The sequence below is a fragment of the Penicillium riverlandense genome (genome assembly GCF_028828495.1).
Source record: "Penicillium riverlandense strain IBT 135883 chromosome Unknown utg000007l_segment0_segment0, whole genome shotgun sequence".
Taxonomy (NCBI): domain Eukaryota; kingdom Fungi; phylum Ascomycota; class Eurotiomycetes; order Eurotiales; family Aspergillaceae; genus Penicillium; species Penicillium riverlandense.
The window spans coordinates 3,392,751-3,408,968 of record NW_026643198.1 but is presented as its reverse complement, the minus strand read 5'-3'; the positions used below and the strand labels follow the sequence as shown (position 1 = coordinate 3,408,968).

Below are 16,218 nucleotides of genomic sequence, written 5' to 3'. Positions count from 1 at the left end.
GTTGAAAGTTGCTAGCTTGTTTTACTCAAAGGGTTAGAATAAATTTTTTTTATTATTATTTACGGGCTCGGAATGGGCTATTCATTAGTTTTTATGGGATATATATGGGCTTTGATGGGCTTTGATGGGCTTAGCCCACAAAAAACCTATGATATCTAATTAACCAGCGACTATTTTAATATATTACTTTTTGATATATTCACTTGTTTGCTCAACTTAGTGTTTACTGCTAATATCCTAGTCTTAGTACTATATGTATCCAATTTCGTCTTTCTCCTTCCTCTTAGTACCGCTCTATTTCAATTCTCGTCTTTATACAGTCATGCCACAAAGCTAGCAGTCTAACTTCGCGACGTCTCTTTATGACGGAGATATAGATAATCTTACTTATCTTACGAATTTAGATCAACTAGCTGCTCTAGGTATATCTAGTAGTTAGTAAATATTTGATGCCTTTAACACTGAATTTCTCCGTCTTTTATCCCTCTTATAGTCCTATCTTCTCTTATACGCGTTAGCCCTAACTAAAGAAAGGCATTTGTTCTTTACAACGAAATGACTTATAGAGATTAGGTAGACTAGTGGTTATAGTCTGATTATACAAGAAAGAGTAAGATATATTGGGATTTAAGTCATTAATCAGATATGTAGAGCTACTTTCACTAGGTGTAATAGCGCGACAAAGGTTATATGTAAACGCCATGGCTAGATTCTTAAGCATCCGTTTTCTCTCTGAAGTGAAGGAACCGACTGGAAGGACTAGCGTCATTGCTTATTAACGATGAAAAGACATCTCACGACCGCTAGGTATTAAAAAATTAATAAAGGACAGAAGGCAGAAATCACTAAATTTCTTGGGAATAGTATAAGTTATACTATTTATTATTATTATTACTTTGCTAGTTCACTTTGCTACTCTGGGATGATACTCCGACTAAAGCTATGTTCTTGTAACAAGGCTAGGAAGAAGCGATCTTATCATTTCTGATAGATCTTTCGCTAGCTTATCTAGACAGAGGGTGTCTCTTTCATTTGTATTATTTGAAATCAATCTGTAATTGTTATAGATCTCAGCCTTGAGGCTTAGGTCACACCACAACACGCGAGAGTGCACGTTGATTCCAACAAGATCAATTCCCACCATCATATAGGAACCAGGCAGCTTTCAAAGACTGTATCTAAAGTACAAGTTTTCCTTATCAGTGAAATCCTGGAATTCCTGCCCCGCCCGCTGTGGCGGCAGATCGAGTTCGTCACGTCTTCTGTTCTCACGTTTGTTAATATAGTACAAAGTCAGGCAGATGAGCAACGCAGAAGTCCACATGGCGACAATAGTCCATTTGGCATCAATATAAGCCGGAGGATCGCGGTACGTCTGCGGCCCGATTAGGAAGCCGACGCTGTATCCAATCAACGCGATAGCGTTGACAGTCGTCTTCTTCGTATATCCGGCCGTATTCGACGATATGACGGATAGGATGAGTACAAGTGCTGTAGCGGTGTTTCCGAATACGAGGTAGTACCCAATCAACTGGCCAACGGGGTATGCAGTGGTTCCATTACGCGAAAGCCCCATCATGATCGCCACTCCAAGCAGGCCTAAAAGCAAGCCGGCGGCGGCGCAGAACATGCGGTTGTTGGTCTTTGTTGCGATATACGACAGTGATAGCAGCGAAATTATTAAAGCAAAGCCTCCGGGCATAGACAGGAGAAAGGTTGTCTGAGCGTCGAATCCAAAGCCTTCGATGAGCTCTGTGAAGAATAGGTTGATTCCACCATTGGGGATATTCACTGTCACAGTAAACAGGAAAATGAGATATGTCTGTATATGCATGTTAGAGGTTATAGCCGGTCAAATTGTAAAGGAAAGACATACGCGAATATCTGTGAAAACCTCACGAATCTGATACCACTTAAAAACTCTACTGCCAAAACCCTGCTGGTTGCCCCGCATCCTCTCCACGGCGATATGCTTTTCTTCTTCAGACAACCAGCGAGCTGTAATAGGCGAGTCGGCCATGAAACAAAACATTAACATGCCATATACAGCCGTCAGCAGGCCTGTGATCAGAAACATTCCTTTCCACGAGGGAACGGCGTAATGGCCTTCTTGGAATCCGCGCGAGACACCGTAAGCGAGAGCGCCTCCGACAATTTGCGACACTCCATTAAATGAGAACCAAATCGCGCTTCGGAGAGCTTGGTCTTTTAATGGAAACCACTGAGATGTCATCAAGACAAACCCTAGTATAGCAACAACTATTGAGCCAACTGTAATGCTCACAAGCAATATATAGCGAAAAGCTTACCAGCGGTAACAGCGCCTTCGAGACCACCAAGGAAGAATCGCGTAGCTAGAACGCCTGCAGCATTATGCACTCCAGCTGTGGCTGAGAGGATCATGCCCCAGATCATTACAGAGATTGAGATGTATTTACCAAGAGGGAATCTCTGCATCAGCCGGTTATGTGGGTACTCGAACACCAGGTATCCGACAAAGAATATAGAGCCGGCCGTGGAGAATTCACTGGCGCTCATCTTCGTGTCGGCGATGATTCCCATGGACGAAGCAAAAGCAATGGCTGTTTTGTCGAGGTACTGAAGCAGGTACAGCCCGCACATCCTGATCTTAATGTTAATATTCCTTGCACTACTAAATGCTTGAAAGTCTTCGTTTTTCGTACCAGGTAAGAACATGAAGATCGATCTTGCGACGAACTCTTCTCTCGGCTGCTTCACTAATCACAATCGATTGAGAAGTCAAAAACTTCAGGGCTTCATCTTCACCACCCTTGTTCTTTACCTGGCCTTCGATATCAGAGCCATCAGAGGGATTTTTCGAAGGGACTGCAGTAATATCTTCCACTTTCTCTTCAGGGTGACTGGGTACAATCTGATCGGAAGTAATCATTTTGACAGATTTAGAGGTGTAGGTAGTATTTTTCGACAAATGCTCCCGGCCACTATCTGTTGGAGCAGGAAGGTAAACGGACAGGGGATCAGAACAGGCAACGTTTCTTGATTTAACGAAAGTATCCGATAGTTTTGGCACTTTCTAGGCACTAGCAGCGTAAGGAATACAAGAGACAAGCTATTACTGGATGCCGAGTTTTATAGTATCTCAAAAAGTTAATTCAAGCTAGCCCAAGCAAGCGAGGCTGCGGCAAATCAAGATGGACTTGTGGTTTTCCGTAGGGTTAAGCGTTCGCATAAAGCCGTAATTACAGAGATGCCGAACGGCCTTCTCCGTGTCTTCCTATTCTCCGGCTTAGTCATTCAGGCTAATGGATAACTAACTTAACTAGTTAGATCATTATGAGCGAGACAATATTATCTTATCCCCACCTTTCTCCACTCTGGCTTTTCTCCAACACGGGCTATATTCCTGATATGTGCAGCAGGCCATTCAAACACTGAGAATTGGGTCAAGCCGAAATAAGCGAGACGCGTAATGGCTTTCCTCAAATTTCCGTCCCTATCGTCCGGGGTAACAGGAACTGATGCTATGGGATAGGTAGTAGGGTTAGGTATTAACTTTAACATTTCCCCTCGTTTCTCTACTCGGGCTTTCTTTCACATGGTCCTTTATCGCCTCTGTTGCTAACTTTTCGTTCAATAGTGCTTTCGGTCAAGGCAGCTGTCCAGAGGACAGCGCTGAAGAAGGCCCAGGACCAGACGGGGTCCCGAATCATGACTTACAACTCATGGCCCCAATTCCTCTACCAGAATCGGCACGTTTGTTCTACGCATACCTGGGCTTGGTTCCCTGTCCCTGAGACTTTAAACGTTCTACAGCAGTGGTGCTGCGGAAGGTTGGACAAAGAACCCCACAGAAGTCAAGCCGTATCGCAAGACCGTATCGACTGGCTACGCTCAAGATTAGATCAAGCCGCGGAGAAGAGCGACGGACATCCCTAAAATGCGAGGGTTTCCGCACTAGCAAACCCAATCCGTAAACATTTGATAAGCACGGAGTTGCAATTGCCCAATGCACAAAGGCTCAGAGGTCTCAGCCGGGAGAATATTTCTCTCGTATGTTTTCTATATAATAATGGACGCGCACAGTCTATAAATGTTCATGACTTGATCAGATTGATAATAGATTCAGGCGACAATATGGCAACTGCCAAGATCGTTAACCCAATCAATCCAGACTTTCCCCGTATCTTGATCCTAATTTCGTTACAACAACACAGAACTTGTATCCGACCCGCCACTCATCAGAGCATCGCCATACCTGCCAATTCGTGGATTTGGCTCAGTCTACGGGTTTTCTATCAAAGATAACGAGTTCATTGTTAACATCGAGCATGGACGCCTCACGCCTGGATGTGAGCATGATTCTTGTGTAGTCAAACGCTTGTAATTGTATTTGGTCCCCTTTGCCCTGTACCTTAGTAGCGAATACACCCTACCACTCGGTCGAATCAGGGCTTGGGTCTTAACTATGGAGGCAAAGTGGGCCCACGGTCGTATCACGATGACCAGGTTAGGATTATGAATAGCCCTATCTGATTAGCCTACAATTCCCCTTCTTTTGTGCCCTAGTTTCTATTTGTTTTTGACTCTAGACTGCATTTTGTTTTCTACCCTGTTTTTTGACCCCTACCCCGGCGCGGTGCGCGCTAAGGGGGCTGTGATGATGTGGGTGGGTGCCTAAGGTATTAGCGCCTACCGCCAACTGTAGATAGACCTTCCCTTCTGGGAGATCACAGTTAGGAATATCATCATCATCATCATCACTGTTCTTCTTCTCTCCCTATTTTTGTGATCCCCTAGGCCCTTGCCATGGCCCCTCCTAACTTCCCCTGAGTCACGTCGCCATCAGTTAGCAGTGCGACAGCAAATGCTAGCAAGATGAGCTATCCTTGAAAGCCCAAAAAACCTCCATCAAATCATCGAACGACACCTCATTCCCACACTTAAACAGAACATCCCTCTGGGTGCTCTCTACTCCATAAGGCTGCTGCACCAACCCAGCAGCCAGCCCTTGCTCACTCGGGCCATACACACGCGCTGAGAAACCCGTTTCAATCTCGCCAAATTTCACCGCAGGCCACGCTGGCCGCGCATAACAGAACTTCAAGACATCTTCCGCAAACGCAGCGGCGACTTCCTGCTGAGCTGGGCTGAGGAACTCGCGAAAGTTCTGGAACAGATATGCCACGTCGAGGTTATAAGTTGCGTGCCCTTTTATTGGTCCGTCCCAGGGATTTCCTTCATTGAAGTAGTAGACGAAGGCGCCATTGGTCCACCCTCGGGCAAGGCACAAGGTTGGGGCGAGGAATGCTATGTCGTTAATGTAGGCGAGGATTGAGGTAAAGGCTGGTTCGTCCGGGGTGTCAGGGGTAATGTTGTAGGATTTCAAGATGTAGTCTGCTTCATTTGGGTGCTCGGATAAGACGGTGCGAAGAGTATCCGTGAATCTTTTCGCGGCATTGGTTTTTAAACTGGGGTTCAAGAGTCTGAAGATAGTTGACTGTAAAGGTGGCACGTCGGTTAGAGAATTTGAAGTCTAAGCGTGGGAGAGGACACTCTTACGTCCATTTGAGCATTGCCAACCATCAGATGTGGACACCAAAGCTTGCCTTGTGGCACAAAGGATCCCGGGTTGTCGACGTCCGCAAAGCTCGGCTTTGGGTGAACTAACTCTTCATCGACGCGTGGTGCGGTCAGAATCGAAGACGGCAATTGAGATACAATATCTTGGGCTGGCCTTTCCAATAAAACTTTAATTCTCTCTTCTGGTGTGGCATCCATCAAGTCCAGTGCCTTCATAGCTTTGAGATAATTGAGGTCATGCTCTTCATCTGACTGTGGCGGGGTTAGAAAGAAAGAGCCACTCATCAATACTGCGGCTTGGAAAAGCCGCTCGACGTCGTCGAGGAGGTATGTCACAGACGCTTGGATTTGTCAGTTCCTTTCTTGTGAAAGAGTGAATAGATACTACCTCTTCCTGCGAGCGTCACATAGGATGGATCTCCGGAAAAATCCTGGATATGCCTTTTTATCCATTTCAGAGCCACTCGCTGATCGCGTAGCCCGTTGTTTCCATGGTATCCGGCTTTCCGTAGCTCCAGCGATGTCAGAAAACCAAAAGCGCCTAAGCGATAGCTACTCTTCGTCAGTCGAGTCATCGTTAGGATAGAGTTATTGTGACCTACTTGATTGAAACAGCGACGACTGGAAGCTTCTTCTCAACGGATAAAGCCACGAAATGCTTTAGGTCATACTGCGGCAATGAATTCGCTCCCATAGTGAAGCCGCCATCGGGAATGAAGACAAAGACTGGAAGTTTGGAGGAAGGGCTAGTTCCTGCGGGCATGGCAATGTTCAGGTTCAAGCAGTCGATGTCAGACTGAGAAAGCACTTTCTTAGGCAATGAGTGTTGAATAGTGCTGAGCTCGAGATCCCAGCTCGAAGGGCGAGATACGGCGGTTGGACTTTATCAAAGGTCAGCGCTAAAGCTCTGTTGTTGAAGTTTGTCACGAACCCATCTTTTGTTGCGTCAAGGCCATCTCCGACGCGGTTCTCGATCAGCTCAGCATCCGCCAGGCGATGCTTGAGATTGGCATATTTGACACCGAGATATTGGGTCACGCCGTCCTCAGTTCTGCCGAGGGTTTGGCCCAAGAACCTTGTGTTTAGAATTGAAGTCATTGCTGGCCGTGTCTGAAGGTGGGAGTTGAAATCACCCGCGAGCAGAGGTGAAGGTTTGAGAGGACGAGTGGGGGCTGCTTTTTGGAGGGGATCAGCCGGGGGTTGCCGCTTTGGATCGAACTGCTGCATGGGATGGGATTGTAGTTACCAAACAAAATTGTATGCTACTCTCAGCTTTAATCAATTTTTAAGCGCTTGAGATTTCAGGTATATAAATCCTCGGGTTGATTTCGAATAGTTCATAATATTCTACGAATACCGCCAAGATATATGCAACGCTTCATTCACGCATTTTTTATGGTCCGTATCATTCCCACTTGAATATTTGAGTCCTATCAATATGACCTCGAGAGCTCAGTCGTCGCTGCAGTTGACTGAATGTATTGTTGATATAGCCATCATCTCATGCTTATGATCGCCAAAACACGAGCCCCATACATTTTACCCCAGAAGGCGTCAATCCAATTTGCAGCCCGCATACTGCCTCATTATCCTCTCGATTCCGTGCTGAAGAGCGTTGCTTGAAGAAACTACGTTCCGTGCGCCCTAGGACTAGAGATCGGTTGAAGCTGGTAAGAAACTGCCCGCAATATACGTCAGCTCGACTTTCAAAGAGATAGCTCTTGCTGCTTACCTGGACTCCACATAGCTTTGTGGGGGAATGGAGCATGTTGGCCATGACGCTGAAGTGAAGTCTGAGGTCCACGATCGTCTCATTCTGGTCCATTCCAACGGCGCCAACCTCCATGTCAGCTGGTGTTTGACCCACCGTCTCCGTATTTCCATTTTTGAAGGTGAAACGGAAGCCCTCGAATTCACAATCCTTGGACGTTGGTGCGTCTGGTCTTCCATAGGCAGTGATAGTTTCCAATCGCGTTCTGCGTAAGTTGAGGAAGTACACAGGGGCATCGAATACTGGAGGGTCAAGCCCAACGGTATCATAATTCATGCATGACGGATCACCGTCTCGTGGCGAGAGTGAATATCGTTGAACCGGCCAGTCAAGAGGCGGATAATGACTACCAATCCATCGCGTATCGGTCTGAAGGTCTATTAGAGATCGCTGTACGCGGTTGAAACGTGTACAGGTCTTGTTTGCAGTGATGATCCCCAGAGTCCCGAATGCTTGAGCCTAGATTGATTAAAGGTTAGTACGAGGAGCCATTAATAGGAAAGCCGGTGTGCACAAACATTGAATTCTCCCGTGAGACCTATCACTTCCATGCCAGTGTCAGCGAAAAGTATCTGTACCACGTCCCCATCATTCCATGAGCCGACAGTATAGGTGGGCTCCGAGGGGCGATCTTCCACCACAAGACTTAGGGCGACCATTGCAGATTGGTCTTGATTCTGCTGGATTGAACCAAAAGAGATCATCACTGCGACGACAGAGGCACTTGAGACAATGGTTACCTTATCCGTCAACTCACCGCGATTTCCTAACAGGCGATTGGAGTGAGGCTGGCTGGAGTGTTCATGTGATAGGTGAAGTTCGATCCCAATAATGTGACCTTGATGCGTCATGTGAGCAGTTATCCCTTTAAGTTGGCTTGTTCTGTCTTGATACGAAGCAAAGTATACATCTGAGGTAATCTCCGGCCTGTGCGTAGATGGATGGGAGACAGATGCTACTTTGCGAGATATCAGACCTCGCGAGCCTGTCCAAATAGGACCAGCTTGCTCTCGAGCGATTGCTTGTCGAGCCTCGATATCCTCCAGGATCCGCTCACAGTTAAGCCACACGTGCCGCCTGTTTCTCAAGGCCAGGGAGTCCTTAGTAATAGTCCGCTTGCCACCCCTTCCTATTGGCCCGTACGCACCAAATCGTGATGTGTCTATAACATCACGTAGGAGCCGGTGGAAACGTACATAGCCACCTTTATTTTTTTGACTGTTCACCTGCTTGAGCACCATGTCTGCGCACCAAGGTACATCAAAGTACAACCGAGATTTCCAAAATGTTTGAGATAGGTTCTCCCTAAGCTGCCTGAACGCCGAGCTTGCTAGAAAGAGGTTCAGAATCGAGGCAGTCGGAAGCATTTCTAGGATGCGAAGTCTGAGTTCTGACGGAAGAGATGAGAGCAAATCCTGTCTCGTTGATTCTTGGAGATCCGGAGGGAACTTGAACGAGAGCGACCGCTCTGGCTTCGAATCCGACTCTGCGAAGGCGTGTTGAATCGCGAAGCCAAAATCCACGGGCCTTTTCGGGTCCATCACTGTCCACTTCGCTTCAATTAGATCCTGAAATTCCTGCTCAAATTATATCACATACCTCGGAGCCTTCCACGGGATTCCAGTTCTCAAAATCTTCATAGCGAAGCTCCGCGCCGAAAGATTTGCCATGACCCCAATCAAAGAACTCATCGTCACGTTCGTCGAAGTGCATCTTAAAAAATAGCAAAAGGTCCTGCAGACTGAACGGCCTCGTAGAAGAGATTGTCTCAGCATGAACTTTTTTTAACATGTCCAGGCAAGTATCATGGAGAAGAAATCCTTTTGATTTGTTCAGGGCGAACGTCGACATTGGGTCATGCCCGCGTGGATACTGAAAAGAGCAATCCAGAGTATTGATACTATCGCCCTATACATTAGCCCATGTCAGCGAGAGCATAGCATAGCTCCCAGGGAAACATATACAAGAGGAGTCAAGACATCCAAATCCTCTGAGTCGTCGGAACTGAACAGATGGGCGCCAGGCACGCGTGGTGCGAGCATGCGTAGATCCTCTAGCCACTTGATGGAACAAATCACGATTAGTCAATCCTCAATTGACTTGTAGGCAAATCGCAGCCGCGGTATTCACCTTGATGTCCCACCGAGAAACCAGACGCGAGTCATAGCCTTTCAAGAAGTCACAGGTGTCAACATGCATGCCACGGCTCTGGTTCCCTATGTCAGCGTTGTCTTCCCTCATTCCCCGGTATTGTGGATATATCTGGCTGGAACTCACGGCATGACCTTGCGCTGCGCAATTACAATAGTCATGGAACAGCTCATGCTCTTCGTCAAAGTCCTCCTCGTCTTGGTCGCCAGAGAGAGAAAAGGTTGAATGCTTCAGAAGCGCTCGGGTCGTCGCTGGGCCGCCACATATGTTGCAGTAGAAAGGATCTGGCTCTTCAAAACTCATGGTTGTGCATGTGTTTTGGGTATGGGGGAGATAGGAGATGAACACGCGTGGACGGCATGAGGAGGCAGGTTGTGGAGGAAGAGTGCGGAGTAGCGAATGCAGGCATTCAGAACCGAAACAACAGGTGATGTAAGCATCTCAGATTACCCCTCCACACAGTGCGCGGTTCTAGTCCCTTGAGATGTACGCACTAGTCAGGCTACCATTAACGGTGATTCAAAACAATTTCGTATTGTAGTTGCCTCTAGTCAGAAGTGCCTACAACGCTCCTAGGGGCCCTACCGTTTCAAGAAGGCAAACATGTGAAACACAAGACAAAGAAAAACACCACAAGTTTCTACTTCGTTCCGGGCATCGAAGTAATAACCGAGTAATTGCACGTGGGGCAATAGGTCATAGTATCCGGCGTGACAGGATAAGTATCCTCCCCATATGTGGTGTTCAGCGACACGGAGCCCACAACATCCCCTGATTCCAAGCGAATCCATGTGTCGACTGCCAAATCACGAAGGATCGATTCAGTCACTAGCACCTGTCGCCCACCGCGGATCCAATTGCCGTAACCGCCATAGCCAGAGTGCTGTCCAAAGCATAGGTTGAGTCCATTCCCTCTGACCGTCATTCCAGGGAGCAAGCTGTCCCACTTATAGCACCACGTGTCGCCGTGGTCGTGGCCTGAGAAAACCGCGATCACACCTGGGGTGTCAACCAAGGCCTCCATGAACGGTACATCCTGGCCGCCATAGTCGCACGAATTGTCATTGCTACCGTCCGCGCACCAGCCCTGGGCCTGCTGGGCTAGGATATAATCATCATTAACACCTGGTTCGTGGTGGGCGTCAATTCCAACTTCGCTTTGCGCAGCTTGGGATGCATTTGTGGGAATATGCACAAAAGCGAGAGACGGAATCACTTTTTTGTGCTTCTTCATGAGGAACGCATTGGTCTCCTTAAACCATTTCACAACACTCACGTCCACCCAGTCAGGCTGCCCTACTTCATTGCCGTTATCATCAAGTTCCTGGAAGAACTCACCGCCCCGACTGTCAAAGAACCAGAGCAGCATCTCCGGAGCACTGGTGAAGTCGTGATCATTGGATCCATATACTGGAAGGTAATAATTGGATACGCCGGCGTCCTTGCCAAAAACCATCCGTTGAGTACGGGCATTGGGCCAATGATGCTCTCGGGCAAAGATAGCCTCTCGCGATAGATTAAATGCACTGTCATGATTGCCGTAGGTGGATGCCCAGGTCAGCCCGCGGTCAATGAGCGGGCTGACGATCTTGTCGATGTACACGGTACTGTTTTCTAGGTAGGCATTCTCGCCCGTGATCAAATCACCGTTGAGCACGACTAGATCTGGGCATTCGACATCGAGAATTTTATTAAGTACGATGACCGAGTTGATGTCCTGCTGAGGACCCCAAGTATCCCATGCATCTTGAAGGATGTTAGAATGATTCTTTTAAATTGGGATAGAGGGCAGGGAGAGGTTGGAAGTGACGCACTTTCTCCGAAATGAAGGTCCTCGAAGATGGAAATTTGAAAAGTGCCATTTTTCGTAAACTTGAGCGGTGTGAATCTCTGTATCGTCGGAGCTTGCAGAGAAGGCAACGCAAATAACGCGAGACTAGTAGCCACTGCGAGCGCCATACTGCATCAAGTAGGCCAATTGAAGTTGACAGAAAAACAATAAGGGGATATACATCTACCAGAGATAATTGCGTCTTTTATATAATTATGTATATACTGTGATTTTCGTGAAGGACATATTAATTTGATGCCGATGGTCAACTACCGGCATGGCATGGGCAAATACAACGTGCTCCTCCAGAGCCTTTTCATTGGATCTATTTTTCCAACTTCTCTTTTTTTTAAAAAAGAGAGGAAAAAAAATACAATGCGGATTGTTTAGAGGTTCTCTAGTGCTGCGGAAAGGTAGCACCCATCCAAAGGCACGTACTGTTTATCAGATAGTAGCATTGCCCATCGAGACCAATCAATACTGGCGATTGAGCAGCGTGCGTTTCCCCGAAGGACAACATTACGGTTAAGCGAAGTAGAGTGCAGAGTATAATATATTAATATGGGACTAGAGCATGGCATGTTCTGCAAGAGGAAAAGAGGAAATTATCTACATGGTATTGCATAAGCCATAAATTTGCTTTTTAGTTGGACAGTACGGATGTTTGTGTTTTGGTTTTGAAGTGTTGTAGTTCTGTGTGCCGGTAAATCCTTAGTTATGGGACTAGTCATTTTGGGCTCCTTGCGTCTATCGTCACCTGTAGTGCGCAGAAGGATTGATGCCGCCCTCCTAAAACCAAAAAAAAAAAAAAAGCCTGTCAGAGTCAGTTTCAGTTCTCCACTGGTAATTTACTAGGTCCATCTGCCGCATTCCGCTCACCTGACCCCCCATTATGGAAGCTGTGGGTGCAACTCCCACAATGCAGAGTTCTCTCGCTTCTCCGCACCTATAAATACTAGACTAGATAGAGAACTGGATATCATTGCCATCAGTCTACTTGGTAAAATTTACATGTGGATCCGCCTATTGTTAACTCCAAGACAAACAACTAGTTCTCGCGGAATGCAATTTTTGGTGTAACTCAACAACCAGGTGATCCAGGCCTTGTAGCCACTTTCCGAAAACAGCAAGTTTTAATTTGAAAGTAGTTGGGTAAAATGGTGGATTTTACATAATCAGGGAATATCGCCAGACTTACTGGCATCCAGCGTTATGAACTCGATGGTCCTTACGGCGCCTAAAGTAGAATTTCTATATTGACAAATAAACTTTGAGAGGCTTCTGGTTCATATTAAACTGGCGTATACTCAGTAGCCGATGCACGTTTCATTATCTCCCTTCCGATCTCCGTATTATCTACAATTCGGTTCCCTTCTGCGTCGATGAAAGCCTGGGGCCGCTCGCGTTGTGTCAGTTCTCTTTTTCCACACACAATCAAGGACGGGTTTTGGATGAAAATTTCATCCATATCCTCCAGTGTACGTCGCGAGGTCTCGGGGTAGAAAAGAAAGACTATTGGAAAAAAGCACCACGCGATGATTGCAAAAACTAGAACCTGCAAGTTAGCAATTTCTGAGATAGGCAGAAAGTATCAATGCAGCTTACTTAAATAGAACCGCCAGTGAAGATTGTTAACGCCAACGCTGGTGAACTGAGTGACGATAAAGCCACCCATCCAGTTGGTTGCAGTTGCTGCGGCAGCACCTCGAGTCCGCCAGCCAAGCGAATTCACTTCCGAGTTGTATACCCATGGAACCTTGGCAAAGCTTGTTCCATAGAAGAAGTAATATAGGAAAAACATAGCCGTTGTGACTTGTCCCATCTGAGTTCATTAGTTGCTTGAATGTATTGCGGATAATGATGACTTACAAGTCGTTTACGCGAAGGATCGCTCTCGCTAGTCTTCAGGCAGATAGCTGCAACCAAATAGCACGCTCCCATAGTCAAGGACCCATAGAGCATGAGCCTCAAAATACAGTTAGCATAAATGAACAGTGCTGTAGTGGAAGTCCGAAACCATCGAACAACTTACTTGCGGCGACCAAAGCGATCAATGATCATCAGACAGCAGAATGCAGCGAAGAGGTAAGTAGTTCCGTTGACAGCAGTGAGAAGACGACTCTCTTCTTCTCCTAGCCCGACACTCTCTTGAAGCAGGGTGGGAAGGTAGTATCCCAGTGCATTCACTCCACTGAACTGTTGCATGAACTGAGTACCACAGGATAGTAGCAGCCGCCGAAGATTCTGCGTCGTGTCGCGACAGATCAATACGTCCATAGTGGGCACGCGGTCTTTACGCTCAACCTCCAGCGCTGACTGAATAGATAGGAACTGGGCTGTAACACTGAGATCGTGAGGACTGCTGTTTTTGCCTTCCAATCTGGCAATAACCTGGAGCGCCTCGTCATGGCGATCCTTGAGTAACAGCCATCTCGGCGATTCAGGGATGAAAAGAAGTGCCAAAGCAACTATCACGGGAAATATGAGCTGAAAGCCAAGCGGAAATCTCCACTGAAGCGCTTGACCCTGGAAATACAGACCAAAATTCATCCAATTGGCGAGGCAAAATGCAGCCGTATTAGAAACGGAGCCCACTGCAACAAGCTTACCACGTATCCGAGGCTTTGAGCACTCAGCCTGATAAACGGGACACGTGGAAGAAGTCATGCCCATGCCGAATCCGTTGACAACGCGACCGACAATCATTTGAGGGAGATCCCATGAGACTACCTGCAGAATTGCACCAACGGTGTTGCAAACCAGTCCAAGAGCAATTGTCTTCTTGCGGCCAAGCTTATCACCCAGCGTGAAGGCAAAAACAGCACCAAAAAAGGCACCAAGCTGAATTCCAATATGAGATATCCGACTGCACTCTAGAGAGAACTGGAAACTTACAGAAAAGCAGCTCGAAGTAATTCCGGAGATGTTGGAATTCTCAGTTTGGGGGAAATGCTTTTTAAAATCGGCTGAGATGAGGACGCCGGAAAATACTCCCTGATCGTATCCAAACCATGCCATTGAGCTGCTCGACAAATTAGCCATCCGATCGACCTTTCTCGGAAATTCTTAGCGTCAACTCACCAAGCATTTGCAATGGTAATGACAGTGATAAGCCCTGTCCCACTGAGCTGGTCTGAAAGATTGGCTTTCGTCATTTTGGTTGATCTTGTCTCTACCCGATTCAGGGATCAACGTTTGGGTCCGTGGGAGCGAACTCTTTTGAGGACAGGTCGGTCGCTGAATGCCAGAAATTCCGATCCTATCGAGACAACGGGCACCTGAAGATTTTCAAAAGCGCCGGTCATCTCAAGAATTGCGGAGATCAAACCACGAGGCCCTTCAGAGATTAAATATTCGTGTTACTGCCGAGGTCTTCGCGTAATCATGGCCTATGGCTTGGGGCATTTATCGGGAAGGATTAGTTCAAATTCAAAATTACATGGCCCGGACGTACAAATCCAGTGACATAGACGCAGTAGTCGAGGTGGAAATCCGGGGGCTCATTATCTCGCGTGGGGGTGGGACGAGGCTCGGGCGGGGGGAAGCGGCAGCTCCACCTCCAGAAGGCGGGGGAGAAAGGGGATGGTCTATGACATGATTCGAAAGATTCTCAACACCGACCAGATGGGGTTTCTTTTCCTTGCAACGTTCCCCCAGGGCCTCCTGACCGGTTTTGATTCGTTTCAATCCACAACAAAATGCCGGAATTCGTTCTGGTCACGGGCGCAACTGGCTTCATCGGCGCCCACATAGTGGACGCGCTCCTCGCTCGAGGCCTGCGCGTGCGGGGTGCAACGCGTTCATTAGGAAAAGGCGATGCTATGGTGAAGATGCGCTTGAAATATAAAGGGAAGCTCGAATTTGTTCAAATTGACGATTTTGAAAACCCTGGGGGTCTGGTGGAAGCCGTCAGGGGCGTTGACGGGGTGATTCACGCTGCTAGTGTAAGAGTGCCTCTGAAACTCAACGACTTACAAAATACCTGACCTCTGTTCGTGTGCAGCCATTTACCTACAACACAACAAACAACGAGCGAGAGCTCGTTGTCCCTGCCATCAACGGTGTACGTGCAGTTCTCAATGCTGCTAGCACCAACCCACAGATAACTCGCATCGTCCTTACTTCTTCTTTTGCGTCCATTCTCGACATAAATCGAACGGATCTGCCCTACTTCACCTACACCGGGGCGGACTGGAATCCCCTCACATACGAAGAATCAGTCGATCCAGCAACAAGCGCCGTCATCGCCTATCGCGGCTCGAAGAAGTTCGCAGAGCTCGAGGCCTGGAAATATATCAAAGAACACAACCCAAATTTTGACATCGTCGCCCTGTGCCCGCCAATGACCTTCGGACCGGTAGTCCACCCTGTCTCCAACGTGAAGAATCTCAACGAATCCAACGCTATGCTGTGGAAGATTGCCGAGGGAGCGAAACCTCTTCCTGTTTCGCGAGTCCCGTTCTGGATTGACGTCCGCGACCTTGCTACTGCACATGTGGAATCACTCCTTCGAAGTGAGGTAGGCGGCAAACGATATGTCCCATCCTCTCCAGAGCGATTTTCCTATGGACTGGCTGCAAAGATCATGACGGAGGAGTTTCCGCATTTGAACGATAAGGTGTCACAAGAGGAACAAATAATTGACGAGTCATACGGCTTGGATGGACAAACTGTTGCTAAGGAATTGGGATATGAGTATCACTCTTTCCGGGATACGGTGAAGGACCTTGTAGCGCAAGCCATTGCACTAAGCAAAGTATCCTCTTAGTGACGACTCCATATATGTGACCTACACTTGATAGATAGCCCAAGACAGAAAACCATGGCCTAGGTTCCATCTTCTATATTCTTGATCGTATAAGCGTGGGCAAATGCGCATTTAGTGTTTCGCGGCTTTCCCCGC

At 47.4% G+C, this 16,218-nt stretch overlaps 7 protein-coding genes across 7 annotated transcripts; 1 reads left to right on the top strand and 6 right to left on the bottom strand.

Annotated features, from left to right (window-relative positions):
- Positions 1-1,165: 1,165 nt before the first annotated feature.
- Positions 1,166-2,911, bottom strand: N7474_008969 (uncharacterized protein; the record flags this gene model as incomplete). The annotated part of the gene is made up of 4 exons (XM_057200379.1): positions 1,166-1,822; positions 1,877-2,244; positions 2,310-2,623; positions 2,685-2,911. The coding sequence occupies 4 exons, from the start codon at positions 2,909-2,911 to the stop codon at positions 1,166-1,168; spliced, it is 1,566 nt and encodes a 521-aa protein (XP_057051080.1).
- A 1,938-nt stretch (positions 2,912-4,849) lies between these two features.
- Positions 4,850-6,789, bottom strand: N7474_008968 (carboxylesterase; the record flags this gene model as incomplete). The annotated part of the gene is made up of 5 exons (XM_057200378.1): positions 4,850-5,479; positions 5,542-5,903; positions 5,951-6,114; positions 6,165-6,443; positions 6,494-6,789. The coding sequence occupies 5 exons, from the start codon at positions 6,787-6,789 to the stop codon at positions 4,850-4,852; spliced, it is 1,731 nt and encodes a 576-aa protein (XP_057051079.1).
- Positions 6,790-7,824: 1,035 nt separating this feature from the next.
- N7474_008967 (uncharacterized protein) lies at positions 7,825-8,874 on the bottom strand (the record flags this gene model as incomplete). Its single annotated transcript, XM_057200377.1, has 1 exon — positions 7,825-8,874. One exon carries the CDS (start codon positions 8,872-8,874, stop codon positions 7,825-7,827), a length of 1,050 nt encoding a protein of 349 aa, XP_057051078.1.
- Positions 8,875-9,424: 550 nt separating this feature from the next.
- N7474_008966 (uncharacterized protein) lies at positions 9,425-9,787 on the bottom strand (the record flags this gene model as incomplete). The annotated part of the gene is made up of 2 exons (XM_057200376.1): positions 9,425-9,549; positions 9,637-9,787. 2 exons carry the CDS (start codon positions 9,785-9,787, stop codon positions 9,425-9,427), a joined length of 276 nt encoding a protein of 91 aa, XP_057051077.1.
- A 337-nt stretch (positions 9,788-10,124) lies between these two features.
- N7474_008965 (metallophosphoesterase family protein) lies at positions 10,125-11,443 on the bottom strand (the record flags this gene model as incomplete). The annotated part of the gene is made up of 2 exons (XM_057200375.1): positions 10,125-11,230; positions 11,299-11,443. The coding sequence occupies 2 exons, from the start codon at positions 11,441-11,443 to the stop codon at positions 10,125-10,127; spliced, it is 1,251 nt and encodes a 416-aa protein (XP_057051076.1).
- A 1,163-nt stretch (positions 11,444-12,606) lies between these two features.
- N7474_008964 (sugar porter family MFS transporter) lies at positions 12,607-14,470 on the bottom strand (the record flags this gene model as incomplete). Its single annotated transcript, XM_057200374.1, has 6 exons — positions 12,607-12,863; positions 12,921-13,137; positions 13,185-13,281; positions 13,348-14,156; positions 14,211-14,337; positions 14,397-14,470. The coding sequence occupies 6 exons, from the start codon at positions 14,468-14,470 to the stop codon at positions 12,607-12,609; spliced, it is 1,581 nt and encodes a 526-aa protein (XP_057051075.1).
- Positions 14,471-15,013: 543 nt separating this feature from the next.
- On the top strand, positions 15,014-16,083 carry N7474_008963 (SDR family oxidoreductase; the record flags this gene model as incomplete). The annotated part of the gene is made up of 2 exons (XM_057200373.1): positions 15,014-15,259; positions 15,319-16,083. The coding sequence occupies 2 exons, from the start codon at positions 15,014-15,016 to the stop codon at positions 16,081-16,083; spliced, it is 1,011 nt and encodes a 336-aa protein (XP_057051074.1).
- Positions 16,084-16,218: the final 135 nt, after the last annotated feature.